Below are 21,912 nucleotides of genomic sequence, written 5' to 3'. Positions count from 1 at the left end.
GGTGACAGTACCGGTGCTGATGGCAGGGACAGTGACAAGTTGAGAGTCAACGTATGACAAATCTGGTGAGCCAGTGTATCTGCAGCTGTGACACAGTCCGCAGTCATTGCAGCACGATCTTTAATTCCAATTCGTAATTATAGTGCTGCAGCTTTACCGAGAATCTTGCTAACCTTAGTGCGACTGATGGCGCAAGGTATTCTCCATTCTTGCAGAAGAGACTTATGATCTGCAGGGTTTGAAATTCAGATTTGATGACTAAGCTAACACCAGCTTCTGGGTATCGGGTATCACCCAGAAGGCTGGAGCTACTGCTGGGGAACCGGGAGCTATTACCCATAGCACTGTAAATTGAACTTCTACATGATATGCACACTTTAACTTTTTGCCTATTATGTATGATCCATTATGTTATGTTAGCTTTTATACCGTTCACCTCACCACCGTAGTCTGACCCCACCCAGGGTGCAAAGCAAACTGTTCTTTGTGGGGTGAGAAGGAAATGAGGATAAAGGTAAGCAGGAATTGGCAAGAGCGGGCGAAAGTCTGCAATAGACCAGAACACACAGGAGACTTGGGAAGGGGAGGGCTAACATGAGGATTGAGTGGTCGCATTAGCTGGGATGCATGTAATCTACTATGGGTTTAGACCAAAACAGCCATGAAAAGAGTGAGGAGCTTTCCCTAATGGGCAAATCGATTATCTTGCCAGTTAGGAGTGCAGTGTGTTATGGATGTATGATGGCCTTTTGATGTGCTCATTATGCACTAAATATGTTTAAATGTGCACTAGATACATCCTAATTCTTCTTTAATAACATTGTCAAAGCTAATGTCATAGTCACCAGTTGGCCTGGAAAAGCGTGGTAGCTGTTGGTTTAATACTAAACTTGATCTCTGAGGCTAGAAGCACGCGCTAAATAGCTCCCAGCAATTTCGAATCATGATCTGTGTACAGAATGAAAGGTGCACCCCAAAGACAGCTTGATCTGGGGCCTCACACCCTCCCCCCGTGCCCCTCCCTATCAAGTGGTTCTGTCATTTTCTCGAAGACCGATTTTTTTTTAATTATTATTATTTTAAACCAGCCGATTTTATGCAGTTTATGCAGCCCACAAAAATCGAAAATGGACAGGACATTTTTTTCACCCCTCACAAGTTCCTGCAGCGTTTGCTCGAAATCAGGGGGTTTCACCCGCCGGACCCACCCCGCCACCTCCCGCTCCTCCACCATAACGCACACAAACACCAACACATACGCACGCATAAACGTACCCGTTCTCCATTGAGGCCACTTCCGGGTCCTGGTGTGCCTGCCAGCTCCTTTGCACACTAGTGCGCGTCACAGTGGCTGACCGTTCCATTTAGAAAGACCGCACAGTGCAGTCTTTCTAAATCTTTTTTTTTTTTTAAATAGTTTTAACAAAATTTTTTTTTCATTTAGGACCTTTCAGTTCTAAGGGCAGGGAAACATGGGCAAGACATTTTGGGTACCCTTCTACCTGGGTGAGCACAATATTGTATAGTACCTCTTGTTGCTTGTGGCTACATTCAAAATAGTTTTCCCTTCTCTTTCAAATGCTCGAAGACTGATGCTTCGATGATCATTCGCTTAAAAGGCCCACCAGAGAATGTGCTGAGTCGTAAAGAGTGAAGTTCGTCGAAGGTTGGTAGAGGGTAACTTGACAGCGACAACCAAATCCAATTTGCTCCAACACCCTGTGCCGATGTCCACAATATTTTACCATCCGACACAAATTACATTGGATGTTCTTTTCCTAGAATTGGCTGCAGCAGTTTGCCAGAGCACGAGGATTACCTTTTTGTAGGGCACAAGGACGTTTTTTTCCAGAATGTTTTGATTCTGAAACATGGTGAAGAAATTCGAAGTTCAGAAACATGTTATATCTGTTCTTCTCCATAAGCGGGTTCCTCAATAGCCTTTCTGCCAACCAACACATACTAGAAGCAAAAGCATACTGTGCTTCTTACTAACCATATCTGTGAAAGACATTTGCTGCCAACACTGACCCAAAGAACAAACTCTAAAGTCTAAACTATGTATTTATTGGGGATGTGCTATTTCGATCACACTTGCAGTGTGGCATACAGTAGCCTAGGCAGTTGGTCAAGCAGTTCCCTTAGAGTTTGAAACCGTGTACAACTGCCACATGCTGGGGTTAAACAGAACAGCAACTACGGCCAGAAGAACATGACCCATACGTTGACTGAATGAACAGCTAAGGCAGAGTATGTGATTGAGGGCTCGGAGGATGGCTTTGATGGGGTAATGATTTTGAAGATTGGGTGCTACTTCAAGGCATAGAAGATTAAACAGACTGATTTGATTGTGTATGTCATAGGAAGTTCCATTGGCGTGCAATAAGGCAAGAGAAGTGACGGGTGCAGAACCTTGTGTAGGATGAAGATTTTAGATTGTTGTAAACCATGCAGCTTCTCCCCTTTTGGCTCAACAATTCAGCTCATTAGACAACTGACACCCCTTAATCACCATGTTCAGGTTTATTCTCTAGATCCATGCATAGTCTTACTTTTTCATCTCCCACGAACCACCAAAGTTGAAACCCATTCTAAACCCTACACAGCAATTACACAGTCCTTTTGCAGCTTCTCAAGCTTATTCCCGGCCTCTTTCATTCCTACACAGGCCTATTCCTCCTTTGAATGCCTGGTCTGCAGGCTCTCTACCTCTCCTGGCCTCTCGCTAACGGTGGCCACCATCTACAGGCCACCTGGTCAGGTCGCCCTCTGCCTTTCTGAATGGGCCAACCTCTTCTCTCCTTGCCTCTACTTCTCAACTTCACCTCCTTGGAGATCTCAACATCCATCTGGATGCTTCTAATCCCTCCTCTGGGCTTTTCCTCAACACTTTCCATTCTGCCCTCTGGCCCATCACACTCTGCCAGACATACTTTGGATGTTCTCATCACCTCGGACAACATCCTCTCTAACCACTCCTCTCTTTGGACTGACCACTTTCTACACTCCTCCAATCTGAAACTCTCCATCCCTTTCTCACTTTCCCCCAGAAGCTCACCGTCTCCAGAGCCCTAGTTCTCTCTAGACTACTGCAGCAGCCTCCTTCTCAATCTGCCTAAATCTACTCTCCGCAACTAATCCAGAACAGGACTGCAAGATTTATCCTTGGCCTCAAGCCCAGGGACTGGATCTCTCCAGCCCTGAAATCTCTCCACTGGCTCCCGGTGGCTGCAAGGATCAAGTTCAAGACCCTTTGCGTTGTCCACAAGGCTTTCTGGGGCCTGGACCTGCACTACATCCAACTCTCTTCCAAAATACCTTCCTTCTCGAGCCCTTCCCTCAGCTGCCACCAACTTTCTATGGATTAGACGCTTCTCCAGGCAGAGAGTGGGGGTGATATCTCTCTCCTCTGAAGGTGCCTCCCTCTGGAATGGCCTCCCCGCCCCTCTCGAACTTGAGCTGGAGCACCTGTAGTTTCGGAAGCAGCTCAACACTTTCCTCTTCTCTCTTTCCCTGCTGACATATTAGTCTTTTGTATCGATTGGTTGCTTGGCTACCCTCAGAGTCACGCTATGTACTAGGCTCTTTCTTGATCAGTCACCCTTTCGCTGCCCCCTGGCCTACCACGCACTTGGGGGCTGTAACTGTAACCCTAAAGTGCCTTGTTCTCCTTGCACTACCCAGTGCTGCGCTGCCCTGGCTGCACTTACTCAAAGCATTGCTGCCCTGTTTTCCCTCTCCCTTGCACTCTCCCTCCCTTTCCCCTTGCACTCCTCCTTCCCGCACTTGCACAATCTGAATGACACAAGGCCTAGTAAGTTTTTTTGTCTTGTCCTTCCTCTGTCTTCCCTCCCTTTTCTTGTCGCACCTAGAAACACTTGTGTACAGGCATGTTATAAATGACTTATATCATTCACTTCCAAATACCCAAAGTAATTGTACCTGCTGTGCTACCCATGAGATGCTTTTAATGCAACCAACCTTGCCAGAAAACACCTTTGGTGCACCAGCCTACTGTGTTCATGCTCCCTGATATTACCAACAGTTGATTGGCAGCAGTGGGGTCTACTACAAGTTATTTTTCTGTTCACTTTGCATTTGTTACCTCTTTTATTTGTGGAATACACTCCTATTTTAGCACAACTTTCTTTGAAAAACAACTTTTCATTAAACTCCTGCAACTATGCTGTAGCGCATTCTCTAGACTGCCATTGCACCAATCTTAATAGTGGAGTCCCTGTATTCGCATTCTTGAAAAACATTTTTGCCACACCCATACTATTAATGGGTGTGTACTTATCACCAGAGTCCCTCACCATGTTACAGACCTCTCAAATGTTTCAGCGCAAGTATTTTCTTTTTTGGGGTCTTCACTTAACTAACACAACAACCTCCTCCTCATTCTCTGATAAACATGCAGCCTCACAGCATTGAGCAAAATGCTGCTTCCACACCCACTCATGACAAGGACAGCCCTTGGCCAATGTAGCTGACACTGCCACACCTACAATGCTTTCGTACCCATTATTAAAAATTTCCATCTATGGCCTCAAGCATTCTAAATGTTTCCCCAATCGGTTCATTTTCATCTAATGCGTGGTCCTTTTTCCATCATAGGAGCTCTTTGGCCTTCTCATGATTTGTGAACTGCGTTCTCAACCATTCATTGCATGTGTCTGCAAAGTTGCACTTGTTTGTAAATCTTGTTATTGCACTGAATACTTCAAGACCCTCCCTCTTTCTGGCTTATTGTTCCAAATGTGATCTTCTATTCTATCCACTTTTGGAACATAAAGAATATCAAACTTGGCCATCTTCCTTATCCGGCGGAGCAGAGATTGCAGCTGACCGTGATCCCCCCCCCCCCTGCCTCCCTCCTTATCCCAGCAGGACGACTTGCCTGCCCCAGTGCCCCCAGTAAGGTGGTGTTGGCAGTTTTTTTATTTCTTTTTATTTTGCCTGCCTTTCTTCTTCCCTTGCGCTCTGAACAAGTTGTCCTCTCCCGCCTCCGCCATTTCCTTGTTCCCTCCCGCCTCCCAGCCAGCCCCCTCCCTGCCTTGATTGGCCGCCGGGTGTCTGCTCGGGTGCTTTTAGCTGTCCATCCCTGGGCAGCCTCTGCCCGGCAGCCCCCCTTAGGCTAAGGGCCCCCAAGCAAAGGGCGGCTCCCTGATTAGTGGCTCCTGGTTGTCTGCAGGTGTCCGCAGGGGACACCTGCTGCCACACCGCCTTTTGTCCTGCCCCCGCCCCCTACCTTCATCCCTAGCGGACCCACTAACCTGCTGTGCTGTCTCCTGTCTTCTTATTTGCTCCATTTCAAATACCTATAATATGCACTGGCTAAGTATATAAATTGCATTGTGGAACCTAGGCCTTTCTCCCCCTATTCAGGATTCCCGCTCTCGTTTTCGCAGTGTCGTCTCTACTATTTTACTGTGCAATATGTTAGCTCTGTAAGTCTGAGTGGCGTCATCCTGTCCTATTGTGCAACTTGCCTGCCTCTCGCTCTTGTCTGCCTACTCTAGTGCCCTCCTGCAGTACCTTCACTCTCTCCTCTCCCACTTACTCTATGGTGCTCTCTGTCTCTGTCTTCTCGAACTGCTTCTCTATTGACTATCCTGCTCTCCTCACTAAATCTGGTAGGAAGAAGTTTGAAAAGGACATCCTGGTCTCCAACCCAGGCATCCCTATCACGGACACCTACACCAGTGCCGCCTCCAAGGAAACTCTCACCGGCATCCTCTGTCGTGCCTTCTCCTGACTTGTGGACCCTTCATATGGTCTCTGTGATCTCTCCTTTCTCCTCTTCTCCCATTAATGGTGGCACCCGCTGGGACGCCCTCCTGGCCCCCTTCCTTTCCTCTAAGGTCATCATTAATGTTTACTCAAATGGGACCGTCTTGGTACAAGGCCCTCAGGCCAACCTTCACCTCTTTGATGGACGCTTCCCGTGTCTCATCAACTTCCTTTCTTCTCCGGCTGTCCCCCCTCCACTTTACTTGGCTACCTTGCCCTGCCCCTCCCTCTCTGCCCCCTCTCTGGCTCCTTCTACACCTCCGCAGGGCGTACCTCTGATCTGTACCCCTACCCGGAAGTCCCTCAAGGATGGAAACCTTCTCCACACTGCCACTCTAAACTCTCGCTCTGCTGTCAAGCATTCCTCTGATATCTGCCGCCTCCTTGAAGAACTTCACCTCAATGTCCTCGGTCTCACTGAGACATGGTTCACGGCGAGCTTTGTCACCAGCTTTGACACACTCCTACCTGACGGCTACAAGATCCTCTCTGCTCCCAGGCCTTTCCGCTCTGGTGGGGGTGTTGCCCTTATCTTCCCTGAGTGGTTTCCTGCCTCTGTCATTCCTACGCAGACCTACTCCTCTCTTGAATGCCTCGTCTGCAGGCTCTCTCTCTCCCCTAGCCATTCCCTTAATGTGGCTACTATCTATCGGCCACCTGGTCAGATTTCTTCCTTCCTATCTGAGTGGGCGGACCTAGTCTCCTCACTCCTGGCCTTAACCACTCAACTCCTCCTTCTTGGAGATTTTAACATCCACCTGGATGCTTCCTGTCCCCCCCCCCTGCACTCTTTCACGACCTCTGCGACTCTCTCACTCACCATTCGCTTCTCAGGCCCGACTCATTCTGCAGGGCACACTCTCAATGCTCTGATCTCCACAGACCTTCCCCTCTGTCTCCCTCTCCACTCCTCTCTCCTGGAGTGATCACTTTCTCCTATCCTCCCACCTCACCCTTCCCACCCCTCAGGCCAAGCCACCTCCATCACTGCCACCCTCCTTCTCAGTCATCCGACCCCTGAAGCGCGTGTCAGTTGAGGGTTTCGCTTCCACCGTCTCACCCCATCCTACCCCTTTGGCTGACTCTCACCCTGACACAGCCCTCTCCATGCTCCACTCTTCTATATCTGATACTCTGGATATCCTTGCCCCTGTCATGAGAATCCGCCTGAAGCCCAAAGCCAAGTGTAACTCCTGGTATGACTCGGACCTCATCACCCTAAAATGCAAGTGCAGGGTGGCCGAGAGGGAATGGCGTGCTTCATGTTCATCCTCTGACAAACTGGCCTGCTGCCTGCTACATAGGCGATACCGGCTCTCCGTCCTCACCAAGAAGAGAGCTCATATCCAAGCCTGCATCTCTGCGGCATCAAACAACTCGGCTGGACTCTTTAAAATCTGCAAGGATCTGGCCAATCCCGCCGCAGTCTCTACCTCTCCTGTCCCCTACCAGGCTTCTCACTTCATTTCTAAAACTCAGGACGTCCTTTCCTCACTCTCCTCCTATTGCCTCCCTCCCCCTATTGCCTGCTCCTCCTCTGGCCCTTCTGCAGCCCCCTCTCGCCTTCTCTTCCTTCCCCCTTTTTCTCCGCAGATGATGTTTCTAGACAAGTCTGATCTATGAAAGTCTTGTCGAAACAGGGTCACCCCTGTTTGTCCAAAACCATCAAGGACCACATCGACTCCCTGGCTCCTGCCCTGGCTGATTTCTGCAATCACTCCTTCGTCACGGGAGTCATCCCACCCCCTCTGAAGCACTCCCTTGTGCACCCTCTTCTTAAGAAGCCCTCTGCCGACTCGCCCAATCTCCATCACTCCCTTCCTGGGCAAGCTCCTGGAGAAAACTGGCCATCTCCCAGCTAAATCTCCACACTGAATCTGTTGGTTGTCTCCATGGCTTCAGAGCTGCCAGAAGCACGGAAACTGCTCTCCAGAACATCCGTGAAGACCTGCTCTCCAACCTCGACTCCAACACCCCCTGCGTCCTCATCTTGCTTGATCTCTCTTCTGCCTTTGACACTATCAACCACGCCATCCTGCTCAACCGCCTCCGTGATAACCTGGTTATCACTGGTCAGGCTCTGGCTTGGCTGACTTTCTTCCTCTCTGATCGACCCTCCTAGCTCCAACTTGGGTCCTTCCTCTCCGATATCTTTTTCTCTACCTGCGGTGTCCCCCAGGGATCTAACCTCTCTCCCTGGCTGTTCAACCAATACGTGGCACTCCTTGCCCACAGCATCGCCGCTCTCTGCCCCAATTTTCAGTGCTATGCGGATGATACCCAGCTCATTTTCAGGCTACCCTCGGCCGCCTCCTCTCCTTACCTCATCTGTGACTGTCTGCTATCCTGGCGTGGTGTGCAGCCAATTACCTCTGCCTTAATGCCAGTAAGACTGAGATTCTTCTCATCGGCACACCCACTCCCTCCTTCCCTGCAGCTCTCTGGCCTGCCACTCTTGGCCCTCTTCCTGCTCCCACCTGTAAGGCAAAAAACCTCGGGGTCATCTTCGACTCCACACTCCTTCTGTCCTCACATCTCTAAGAAGTCCCACTACCACATGCACCTCCTCAGAGGTATTCTTCCTTTCCTCACCTTCCCCCAGAAGCTCACTGTCTCCAGAACCCTGGTTCTCTCTATGCTGGACTATTGTAACAGCCTCTATCTAAATCTGCCTGCCTCTATTCTCCGCCCTCTGCAACTTATCCAGAACAGGACTGCAAGACTTGTCCTTGGCCTCAAGCCCAGGAATCATATCTCTCCAGGACTGAAATCTCCGCACTGGCTCCCAGTGGCTTCGAGGATTAAATTCAAAACCCTTTGCATTGTCCACAAGGCCTTCTGGGGGCTGGGGCCGAAATACCTTCAACTCTCTCTTCCTAAATATCTTCCTTCCTGAGCTCTTCGCTCATCCGCAACTCCCTCAGGGTCAGTCGCTTCTCCAAGCAACGAGTTGGTGGTAGTTCTCTCTCTTCGGCAGGGGCCTTCCTCTGGAACAGCCTTCCTGGCTCCCTGAAACTTGAGGAGAACCATCTCCGGTTCTGGAAGCACCTCAAAACCTTCCTCTTTGCTTCCGCTTTCCCTCTTCCTCTCCCCTGCTGATTCCTGGCTGAAACTGCACTGGTTACATGGCCTTCCTCTCTGCACACAGGCCGGGCCCTGCCAGTTGCTCACCTGCGCTGCCTCCCTGGCAACCCTGCACTTGGAGACTGTTTCAGTATCCCTACAGTCCCCCTACCTGCACTTATGCCTGCACTTACCTTGCACTTGCCACTAGCTGGCCGTTATTTATTCTTATCCTTCTATCCCATGTACTGCACTTTCCCCTCTCCCTGCATCCTCGCACTTTTTCCCTTTCACCCTTCCCATGCGCGATCTGAATGACACCTGGCCTAGTAGTATCGTTGTCTGTCTTCCCTCTGTGCCCCCTCCCTTGCCTCGTCGCGCCTTGAACCACTTGTGTATACGCGCGTTATAAATGCCATATCATATCCCGTATAAACCGCAGGACATATTGCTACAAAACTTGATTTGCACTCTACGCCATCTTGAACCTTGCATTTGTTGAAAATTCATCCAGCTTTATATTACATAATAAAAGTGCCAGGGAATATAGCACTATTGGCATTTGTGGTTGTAAGCAGTTTGCTCTTGAATTTAAATCCGATTGCCGGTATGTTCTTGTTGGATGCCAGAATGAACATGTAGAGCCTAACCATCATCTTGGTGTCACGAACCATGTTCTGAGTTCACAGAATTTGTGCATATAATCTTTATAAAGGTACATATAGCATCTCCCTGTGCAACCCAATGGTTGGAATATGCCCTTTTAAAAGCGAACATTTAGGTCATAAGATTAGGCTGTCATGTTGTTTTGCCTTGCCTGAGAAACAGCATGACATTGGATCATGGCAAAACGCATGATCAAACACGTCGACATACCATGTGAATATTTTTGGAAAGTTTTGCGTTGTTCCCACTTGGTAGGGAAAGCGGTCTAGTATTACAGGAATGGTCTTGTAAGCAGTTGCCACTAAACTGTGGTCCCTGTGGGTGTGACTGCATTAAACGTTTGCAAAAAATATACAGCCCAATAGAATTGTCTTTGGAACATTGACTTTCTCTGCTTTGGGATGCAATGGGAAGTTCTCATATAAACCTTTGCCAACAAATGCCCAAAACAGCAAAAAACGCTAGCTATGCGAACAATAAAGTTAGACAAAAATGTGCTTGGTTGTCATTGTCCTGGGCTCTGGTCAGAAGCCATGTGTTGTGGATACTGCAGCTTGACGATGTAATTTTAGAATTGACTGAGCCTTGCTTTCATGCCCCACCCAGTCCTACATATTGAACATGGTCTGAAAATACGCATCATAGATCCTGCATACCATAAAAGCATCCCTACCATTGCTTTTTGTTCAAGGCCTTCACACATTGGTGTTATGAGTATTAGCAAGTATGCCATTTGAGGTCATATGAGAGCAGTGTGGCGGTGGCTGTTGAGGTTGTTACCTGTAGCCAGTGAATTTTATTCAGTGTTTTTAGGATTTGAATTATAACTATACTGTGTCTTCAACAGAAGTGTTTTCTTATTGGAATTTGTGAGGTTTGTTTCATAACTTAGTTTTTTGTATTAGTGAACCATTGCATCCCTGAACTAGATGTTTTATTTTGTTGAAAACATATATATGTATATTCACACCTGTGATTGATTTATTGTCGTTACATGCAATTACATAATTTATTGCCATTTCTCGGGTATAGATGTGCAGTGTGGTGGCACTCCATTACCGCTGTTAGAATTTGAATGAGTAGCAAGGATTGTCCTAAGGTTTTTACCCGCGATTGTTTCTATTTTGAATTTGTAACTTTTGGTAACATTTTGTGATGCCAAACAATGGTGAAACCACCTATCCCTAAAACAAACCATAATTATACCAAACTTACTATCTGCACCTTTCTTTTAATTATAAATTAGCATAGAATTGCTTGTCAATATTGTGCACAGAAAAATTTGTGAAGTAAACATTCTACAATGAAATCATTGGGTACTGGCTTTCCTGAGGAGCACAGCAACATGTCTCCTTCGTAAACTGTACTGTCTTAACTGGCCAATTTATATTCTAACCTTCTAGCTCTAACATAACTGTGTATTAAGAGGATTGCCATCTGTATATTCCAAGTAAACTATGCATTACCACATCTCTGATCTCAACAGGCTTATGGAGGGAGTCTGGTGGTAGGTGCATAATCGGATATATGTAGTACCCCCAACTGGACATTGCAAGTCACTGTGGCAGCCTTTTTACCCGATTTGGTCAGGGAACTCCGAGGTGACTCGCAATAGCCTTTTTACATACATAAGTGGGTATTGTATTACTTGTAACAAATACATGGGCACACACTGTCATCCCCTTAAATACCTGGCCTCTTGATCAATCGCATGCAAGCTCTTATATTTTCTGATCCATATAATCAATGTAGAATCGGCTTGGATTTAAAACTGGCAATATGCAGCTTTCCATGTTTTGCAGAAAAATAGTTTAAACATTTTAATAAAATGCATTAAGATACGTTTTCATTGTGTATGTTATGTAATAACATGCAGCTTCTTGCTCACATGTGTTTAACTTCAGCAGTGCACACATTGAACAGTTTCTTGGTAATTAATCATTAATAGTGTCAGAAAACGAACAGGCAAGGAATTTGAAAAGTTTGTAACGACTTTAACTGCTGCAGCGATATGCTGCAATTCTGACAGCTGAAGCGTAGTAACCGATTACGGATCAGTTGTGATGCCATTTTCTTATTACAGGTCAGTTGTGATGTCACAGCTAGTCTCTAATATTTCCAGGCTTTTATACAGATATGGCAGGCTGCCATGTATTATAAGAGGATAATTCACCAAAAACGAATGTTACTTTGTACTCAAGAGGTGTACCCCTCTGTGAGGACTGCATAGCCTAGAGTACGAGTGTAATCAGATTTATCGGTTGAATAATTCAGTCACAATGTAATTATTGGCTTTTGATTTTGTCATGAACCACTCCACCATATTGCACAATGCATCTAAATTACATTGAAAAAGCAAATCGTTGAGGAGTAGATGCCTGGGTTAATCATAATCATGTTGAGGACCGTTTCACACCAAAGGCGCATTTCGAATGGATTGTGTCCTCCCACGTATTCCTCATCTTGTGATAAATCGTTATCCCAGCTTCGCTGCTTCGGAAAAAAAATTCTCGGCAGAGGGCGCTGTTCTCGAGGTCGTGGCGTTGATTGTCACTCGACGTACTCCGTACTCTGTCGACGTCACCGATGGTATAAATAGCTCGAGCCGCGCCCGTTGCTTCAGTTCCGTTTTTCCGATCGCTTCGCAATCGAGAACGGCGCGCTTCTATTTTCTGTGAAGAAAATGTCATCTTCGACACCTTCGACACCCAGAACTGGGTTTAAAAAGTGTGAAGATTGTGGATCTAAGATGTCGATCACCGATCCCCACCGGATTTGTCTCTGGTGTCTCGGTTCCAGTCACCGAACCGACGACTGCGGGTCCTGCCAATCGATGACCGAAAAATCTCTTCGTGAGAGGAGAGGTAAACTGTCGGTGGGGAGGGAGGCCTCAAAAAAGGTTTCGTCAAAAAGACACAAGAAAGCGACTGATTCTGAGGAATCGGATCGCCATAGGCACTCGAAGAGATCTCGATCTAGGAGTAGATCGAGACACTCTTCGTCGTCATCGAAAAAAATGGAGACATAGATCTCCCTCCATCTTCTTCTTCAGAGTCGACCGAAGAAATTCGTTGTCCGACTAAATCGGATTCTCCCAGTAAGTGGGAAGAATTCCGCAAAAAGATGGTTTTCGAGAATGCGGCCTCGACCCCCTCGAAAGAACCTCATACCCCTAAAGTCGCTCCATTGGACGACAAAGGGAAGTCCAAGGCTACTTATGGCCAAGACCAGTAGCGTCGAGGAATACAAAAAACCTCGAGTCGACGTAAAACCGTCGCAGAATCTTAGAGTCAAGCACCTCTCCAGTGCCGGCCAAGAAACACAAGTCGTCGAAGACTTCGACAACTTCGTCGACGCCCTCGACGTCGATAATTTCGACGCCAAAGCCAAATGCGTCATCGCCATTATCGAAGTCATCTTCGAAAACTTCGAAGACTTCGAAGACACCCTCGAAAACTTCGAGGGATTTGCCATTTCCTTCGAAGCAGATGGAAGAGGAAGAAAGGAGATTCACTCCTTTGCCCAGATCAGACTTTTTCAAATCTATGTCAGCAATCTATGAAGAGTCTGCTTCAGAAGAAGACGAGGTTACTCCTTTGGGAGTTACTTATGGTACAAGACAAGTTCCTGAGGAACTTATTGACCAGGAATCTAGAATGAGAGACCTGAGTGATACTCTACATTCTGCCAGTGGAGTTGACACATCCCCAGAATTAGAGTTCGCCAAACCTGATCCTGCAGAGCATGCAGATGCTGGGTACAGGGGTCTTATGACCAGGGTAGTTGAATATATGGGTTGGGTAATACTTCACCCATTTTTGAACAAAATGACATGACGGATATCATCGTCAAGGGACCTCAGAAAGATCCTGTTCTCCCTTTTCACAGGGCCCTTCAAAGGACTGTGGAGAAAAACTGGGAGAAACCAGAAACTATTGCTGATGCAGATAGCACTTTTCCAAGAAAATATAGACCAGCTGGAACGGATCCTGAATATTTGAATAAACATCCGACTCCAGAGAGTTTAGTCATTCAGGCAGCATCTACTTCAAAACAAACTGCTTATCCAACTATCCCTCCAGATAGGATAAAAAAATGGACGCCTGGGCACGTAAAGTTTTCACGTCAGGCAGTATGGCACTTAAATCGGCAAATGTCACCTGTACCCTAGCCAGGTTTACCCATACCCTGTGGGACTGTATTTCGGCGGCGGCTGATCATATTCCGGAAGGCGAGGAAAGGGAAGGCTTCCTGAATATAGTCAAAGACGGGAAGGAGGCAATGGGGGAATGTCTCCAGTCTGGACTGGATACTGCTGATAGTATCAGCAGATCCATGGCTGCAAGCGTTGTGCTACGCAGATTTGCATGGTTGAGGAAGTTGGGATTTGCACCAGACGTGCAAGCTAGACTCCTCAACATGCCCTTTGATGGCTCGAGGCTCTTTGGCAGAAAGGCTGATGAAAGCCTAGAAAAACTTCAGACCTCGAAAGCGGCAGCTAAATCACTTAGCGCCTCTTGGGGCCGGCCTCTAAAACCCTATTCTGGCTCATCTTCCTGGAGGGGTCGTTCTTTTTGATACTGCTCCTCTTTTGGTAGAGGAAGAGGACAGGCTTCTCAAAGGGGTAAAAAACTTCCCTCGTGGAGCACGAGGAAGAGGTGCAAAATCAGCCTCAGGAGCGGCATCTGTACCCTCAGCCACTCCTGCAGCCGCCTCCAAATCCCTCTGAGACCTTGTTACACAAAACACCAGTGGGAGGCAGGATTTCTCAACATCTGAAGGAATGGCGGGGCATTACCTCAGATGCTTGGGCACTGGAAACAGTAGCCCAAGGTTACTGTCTCCCCTTTCTAAAAAGGCCTCAATCATCCACCGGGAGCCAATTCCGCCAAAATTCCGGATCCGCTCCTGTTGCAGGAAATTTTAACCCTGCTAAAGAAAGGTGCCATAGAACTGGTACCTGTAGCGGAGAGGAACAGGGGTTGGTACTCCCCATATTTTCTCATCCCAAAAAAGGACGGGAGGACTGAGACCCATCTTGGACTTGAGAAACTTGAACAAGTTCCTCAGGAAGGACAAGTTCAAGATGGTGACTTTCTCAGATCCTTCAGGCTCTCCAACTCCAAGATTGGTTGGTATCATTGGACCTTCAGGATGCTTACTTTCATGTGCCAATCCATCCAAAGCACAGAAAGTACCTGAGGTTCGCGATTGGCAATTCTCATTATCAGTTTCGAGTTCTGCCATTCGGGTTGACCTCCGCCCCGAGGATTTTCACCAAACTGTTAGCGGTTGTGGCAGCAAGTCTCAGGAGAGGAGGTATTCACATATATCCCTACCTGGACGACTGGTTGATCAGAGCAAATTCTCCAGAACAAGCTCAGGAACATCTTTCGATCACTTGCCACTTCCTCCACAAATTGGGCTTCTCCCTCAATTTCAAGAAGTCCCATATGATACCATCCCAAAAGCTCCAGTTTATCGGAGCAGTCTTGGACACTTCATCGGGAAAAGCCTCGCCTCCCAAAGTGAGCACTCTCTACATCCAGCAGATGGTAACGAAGTTTCAGAATGCCCAACATCTACCGGCCTTCGATTTTCTCAGGTTGCTCGGCCTCATGGCATCCTGCATTTTCCTAGTACCAGAGGCCAGGTTGAGAATGAGATCCCTTCAATGGGCACTCAGAACTCAGTGGTCCCAGTTCTCATGGAATATGTTGGATCTGCTGCAAGTCCCGAGCGCAGTTGCTCAGGATCTTCTATGGTGGACTTGCAACGACAACATTCTCAAGGGAGTCTTTTTGGCAACCATTGCCGGAGATAACGGTAGTGACGGACGCCTCACTCATGGGGTGGGGAGCACACACCAACGATCTGACAATCAGCGGTGGTTGGTCTCCATCGCAGTTCAAACTACACATCAACCTATTAGAGCTGAGGGCAATCGACTAGCTCGGAAGGCCTTTCTGCCCTCTCTACAGGGAAAGAATGTCCTGATAATGATGGACAATACAGTGTCCATGTACTATCTCAACAAGAGAGGAGGTGTAGGCTCACTGCCACTGTGCAGAGAGGCAATGCAGCTCTGGTTCTGGGCAATATGAGAAGGAATCTCTGTCGGCAATTCACCTAGCCGGCGAGAAGAACACAGCGGCAGATGCTCTGAGCAGGCAGAGCACGGTCTGTCACGAGTGGGAGCTGGCTCAGGAAGCCCTTCTGGAGATCTTCGCCCTTTGAGGAACCCCTCAAGTGGATCTGTTTGCCACCGCGATCAACCGGAAGTGCGATCAGTACTGCTCAAGGGAATTTCCTCAAAGAGGAGCTCTGGGAGACGCATTCGTAGTGGAGTGGAAGTTTCCACTGCTGTACGCGTTTCCCCAAGTCCCCGTGATTCCTCAAGTAATCGGGAGGTTGAGAAAGTTCAGGAAAACCATGATCCTAATTGCCCCGGATTGGGCCAGGAGAACGTGGTACCCGGACCTTCTAGACATGTCCATCTGCCCTCCAATACGTCTTCCGCAAAGAGAGGATCTTCTCTCGCAAGAGGAAGGTCTGGTTCTCCATCCAGAGGTCAAGACACTCAACCTTCACGCATGGTTTCTGAGAGGTTGAGATACAAGGATTGGGATCTTCCGGATGACGTAATGGAAATCTTGCTTTCGGCCAGAAGACCAGCAACAAAGTCTTTGTACCGATGTCGCTGGAATAGGTTGGTAACTGGTGCAAAGACAAGGATGTGGACCCTTTTCAGTGTGGCACCCCAATGGTGCTTTCCTTTCTGCTACATCTAGCTAATCTGGGGCTCCAGATGGGAACAATCAAAGGATACCTTGCTGCGCTGTCCATTTTCAAGCGCTCCTCGGAAGAGGTTTCATATTTCAAAATAGCGTTAATAATTCAATTCTTAAAGGGGCTCACTAATGTATACCCTCCAGTACCTTTTCATGTACCAACCTGGGACTTAAATTTAGTATTAAAATTCTTGACTTGCATACCTTTTGAGCCTCTGCACTCATGTCCGTTGAGGCTTTTGACTCTAAAAACTGTCCTCCTTGTGGCCCTATCATCAGCCCGAAGGGTTAGCGAACTTCAGGCTCTCTCATGCAAACCACCGTATACTATTTTTTATAAAGATAAGGTAGTCCTTAAAGTTAAACCTTCGTTTTTGCCAAAAGTAGTCTCGGACTTCCATTTTTCACAAAAAATAGTACTACCTACTTTTTATCCTCCTCATCTGGGCAAAGAAGAGGAGAGATTACACAGATTAGATCCCAAGAGGGCTCCTAGTTTTTACATCTCTAGGATGGCTAAATTGAGACAAGATGACCAACTGTTTGTGGGTTATACTGGTCAAAATTTAGGCTTATCTGTAACAAAACAGACCATTTCCTACTGGATCATATCAGCCATAGTTGAATGCTACAGATTAGCGGGAAAAGAACCACCAAATGGGCTTCGTGCCCATTCTACAAGGGGAATGGCTACTTCTGCGGCTCTAAAGAGGGGAGTCCCGGCAGCAGACATTTGTGCAGCTGCAACCTGGAAAACAATGCATACTTTTGTTAAACATTATTGTTTGGACACTGCCTCCTCTAACGAGTGTTTATTTGCAAAGGCAGTTCTGCATTCTGTCCACAAACTGAAATTGGTACTCCCACCTCCAAAAATTGATACTGCTATTGGAGCCTATCACAAGATGAGGAATACGTGGGAGGACACAATCCATTCGAAGAACAAGTTACTTACCAACTGTAACGTTCTTTCGACTGGATGTTCCTCCCACGTATTCCTCATCGACCCTCCCATCCTACCCCACAGTACAGTTTACGTTTTCTGACTTTCCTCTCACGAAGAATGTATAGTCATGGGACACGCCTGGGTGTTCCTCCTATCTATATATATCATCGGTGACGTCGACAGAGTACGGAGTACGTCGAGGGACAATCGACTCCACGACCTCGAGCACAGCGCCCTCTGCCGAGAATTTTTTTTTTCCAAAGCAGCGAAGTTGGAGATAACGATTTATCACAAGATGAGGAATATGTGGGAGGAACATCCAGTCGAAAGAACGTTACAGTTGGTAAGTAACTTGTTCTTCTGTGATTTAGTCACACCCTTGTGTTGATATTTTAATGGAGCAATTTCTTTTATACCACCCTCCTTTTTAAAAGAAGGCTTTGTGACACAAACAAGTTGGTTATTGAACTGTGAAAGATGCATCAAGAATGTCCTAAATTGAAGCAACTTTAGGGGACACATTAAGAACTCAAACTAAGGGGAACCACTTTTGAATAAACATTGACATAGTGGTGCTGGACTAAAATGTTTGATACACATTTTAATATTTCCAAAGTTTGTGTCTAGCAACAGTTTAATTATTTTTCTGTTTATTCACAGGCAACAATAGGCATCGACTTTTTATCAAAAACAATGTACTTGGAAGATCGAACAGTGAGTAAAACTATCATTTTCATTATGTGGATACATATGCAGTTGATTGTGTCCGTCTGGTACAGTTTGTCATGTAAGCCAGGCCTAAAACTTTGCTTACCTTTATTTTGGAACACTGAACTCATTGGATTTGTTGAAGCTGCTGCCACGTACGTTTGGTGTAACCACTGGCACACTTCCACATAACACAGCTCATGGCCCTCAAGATCAGGGTTCATCGATATGCGATACCTTCAATTACTCCTTACAGTGAAAGTTTCAACTCTGCAATTAAGAAATTAATGTCTTTGAAGTGCACATAAATGGCCTTGTTTTCTTTATTTAAAATACACACATTAAAACCTAATCATCCGAGTACATTTTGACCAGCTTGCCTTTCTACATTCCACTTAAGAGGAGACTGCCTGCCTTTGGTATGTCCAGGGGCAATGATTGGAAGTGTTTAGGCTCTGGGTGTGGTGAAGGGGCTATGAGTAGCAAGGAGGAAGATTTCTACAGTTTTTCCTCAAATACCTTGAGAGCTGGGACAGGGTGGGAGATAACATGGCTGCATTCAAGCCAACAGAAGTGCAGAGTACAGAGATGTCAACTCTCCAGACTTCATCTTTTTCACCCTTGTGAGAAAGGGCATTACAACACAGCCCCCATCATCACACGAGTCATGTTGAAACCCATACTTAACATGAACAAACAAGTACAATATAAAACCTATACTGACTTGTGATGATAGTCCATGTCCCCCCTACTAAAGCTTACTGAGCTATCCATATCCATAGCCCCGTCTTGGTGGGACCAAAGCTTGCACACTTAAAGCTTATTAAGAGTAGCACCTCAGTGACTTGATTGGAACTTGCAAGTCATTGGGCCTTTTTACGATCAAAGCCCCTAAAGACTAGAAGGTGCACAACCGTTTCATTTCCACAGAGACCTTTGTGCTGCTTGTTGACCCTGAAACTGAAGTTGCTAAAATGCACTGCTTAAATCAGACTGGGTCTCATTTCTTGGGGCTGTGATATTTTCTGAGATCCCCTTTTCGTGTAAAGGGCTCATTATAAAAACCCAATAACCTACCCAGCTGGAAGCTCAATCATACTCTCAGCAACATGTAATGCCTGTATTTGCTGTAAGGCAGTGCACCAATAACTCATTTGCAAACGAAAGTACAGAGAAGGAACACTACAATCAGGGAGTGGGGCAACTAATGAAAATATAAAAATTATTTCAGATGACACGCCAACACTGCAGCTAGTTTAAAGATAAAGCCAGGATCATTGGACCACGCCAGTGAAATTAGATGCACCATCCATAGTGCTCATAATATAAAGTTAAACTAATGTGATAAGAAGATGGCCCAAATTGTGATCTAAAAAAAAATCGAGCTAAATAGGGCTTAAATACTTCACTCTGGACTGAATTTGCAAGATGGTTAAGCAAGCTTTGGTTTTCATTTGGGTCAACATTTTGATATTAGTTGGACGAATAATCAAACTCTCAGGTTTGAACGTTAATTAGCTTTACTTGTCAGTGCCCAGTAGAAATGGTTACACATGTTTTTACCAATGCTATTTTACCCTTGGGCATTTTCGCCGTGGCCGTTTTTGCTGAAGTTTTTTTATTGGGGGGAGGGGGGGAGGAAATGCCCCTAAGCACCCCACCACCCCTAACCCAAACACACAACACACATACACAACATATACATATATATTTTAAAAAACGCTGTGGTGAAAATGCCTAGGTTTAAAGTTTAAAAAAAAATGTAAGCGGTAGAAAAAACATACTTTTTGCCAAGGTCATAGTGTGTCCTAATTAGATGTTTATCATTTTAATTCATACCAAGTTGAACATTCCAAGAATGTTGGATTGCCAAGTTACTTAAAAATTGAAGTGTGGTCAGTATAGATATCGCCCCCTTTCCTTTTCATTTTACCCAAATAAAGTCTCCACTTTTCTTAAACTAAGTTCTCAACTGTAAGGTGGTGTGTGTTGCTTTCTCTGTTGGTGTTTGTAATAATTGACACTTATTCCAATCATTTGTGATACTTACTAGTGCATAGTGGGCTTGCACACGAATAAAACTATTTTTTATAACTTTTCTGATTTTGTCCAGATGTGACCTTAACACCAAACAAATAAGCACATTTCAATTTGTCGTAAATGGTTCAAAATCCTAACTTTATGAATAACAATTTCAGTCACTTGAAGCTTTATCTGTTACATTTAGCTTAGTCTTAAGTGTACGCGGACACCTTTCAAATCTTCGGTTTTCACTTTAACCTCTAAACCTATCACCATAGATTAATTTAGCTCAATTCTCCTTCTGAAACGAGATGATCATAACCAACATTTTGGCACTTTGTTCAAAATGACTTTGAAGAAGACACTTTGTTAGCACTGCTCCTGCGAAATAGTTACAGATTAAATTAAACCCGTGCCTATATTTAAAGGTGTCAGCCTTCTTTAGCATGTTTCACAGATACCTATCAAATACTCATTCGACCCATAAAATGTAATTTTATTCAGATTTACATGCAGCGTGTTGAAAAGCTTAAATCTACTTTCACACCTATTTGTTCTGTTATGCGCTAACCAGAATCCTGGTTGTGCAGAAAAATGAACAGTCCATCTGGATTTCATGTACGTACTTCAAGGAGAAGAAACAGGTTTGGCAAACATGTTCTCTGTAGTCAGTCAGTTGACAATTATAGAAACACTAGTTAAATGTGACATAAATTGAACCACTGCACTCCATTTTCACTATGCAAAATTGCCTAAAACACTAAGCAACTTATTTGAAGTGTCTCCCGTTATTTTAACAAAGTAAATTTACTTTGTTACAATTACTTTGAATTATATCAATGTATTTAAGGGTTAAGGTGTTATCGGAAGCTTGGGTTATGGATGGTAGTGAAGGGGGGTGGGGAGTATGGCGGGCATGGGGGTTGAGGGGGGGCAGAATCCATAAAGAAAAATGAGGGAAATAAATGTGAATTAATTGCACGAAAAAAAATGGCCACATAGTAATTTACTTACATGTAATGACGTAGAACCCCGAAGAGCATGGCTACACATGTTGCTGTAGTTAAAGCACAGATCTTGCAGTCCTAGTTATCTACATTTGGGGAAAATGGCCAAAAAATGCAGTTCATGATGGTCATATTCAATTTTGCCATCCTAAAAGTTTCCATTGGAAATTGTTTATTGCCTTGGACCAGTGAGCATCTATAGTCTTTTTTTTAAATATTTTTTTTATAACTGTTTATTGAGTTTAAACAACATAACATAAAGGAATGAACATAAATGAGACATGAATCAGCGGCATACATATGAAAAAGGCAATTTGGCAATAATAACGGCTCGCATGGGCCCACGGAGACGAGGACCGTAAAACAGAAATAGGCCAAGGCAGGCAAACAATGCTAACAGGGCTGCTGATGCATCCCCACCCGCAGGTCTCAGCTAGCTTCGAGCCATTTACCCCGTATTTTTTCAAATTTGCGGGGACATCCCCGTGCGTTATAGATTCGGTGCTCTGAGGCTGCGCACCTGTCCAACTCATTACTCCAACGGTTCAAGCACAGTGGGTCGGCTGATCCCCAATTGGCCGCAATAAGTCTTTTGCCTGCGCCCAGCGCAATTGTCAAAAACATTTTCTCGTATTTAGACAGGTCTACTTCACCCCCAATGCCCAGGAGTAACATCCTGGGATCCGTAGGGATTGGTGTCGCCAGAGCAGCTGAGATTGTGTTAACACAGTCCACCCAGAAGGCCTGTATCACCTGGCAGTCCCATATCATATGGTGGTAGGTGGCGGGTTCATTTTTACATCGAACACATGTCCCGTCTTCTATTCCACCCCATCTGGCCATTACAGTGCGTGAGTGGTATGAGCGATGAAGGATCCTCAGCTGTGTTAGTCTAAGCTTAGATTCTATACCAATT

General features: G+C 45.8%; 1 protein-coding gene across 3 annotated transcripts in view; it reads left to right on the top strand.

The window, feature by feature from the left end:
* Positions 1-21,912, top strand: part of RAB6A (RAB6A, member RAS oncogene family) — a 530,104-nt gene that overhangs the window by 365,676 nt on the left and 142,516 nt on the right. For all 3 annotated transcript variants that reach the window (XM_069640124.1, XM_069640126.1, XM_069640125.1), the window contains exon 3: positions 17,920-17,973. In XM_069640124.1, coding sequence (XP_069496225.1) covers positions 17,920-17,973 — 54 coding nt within the window. The remainder of the gene's footprint in view (positions 1-17,919; positions 17,974-21,912) is intronic.

This window comes from Ambystoma mexicanum, chromosome 7q (genome assembly GCF_040938575.1).
Source record: "Ambystoma mexicanum isolate Mex_15411 chromosome 7q, UKY_AmexF1_1, whole genome shotgun sequence".
Classification (NCBI taxonomy): Eukaryota; Metazoa; Chordata; class Amphibia; order Caudata; family Ambystomatidae; genus Ambystoma; species Ambystoma mexicanum.
This window is presented reverse-complemented; position numbering and strand designations above follow the sequence as displayed.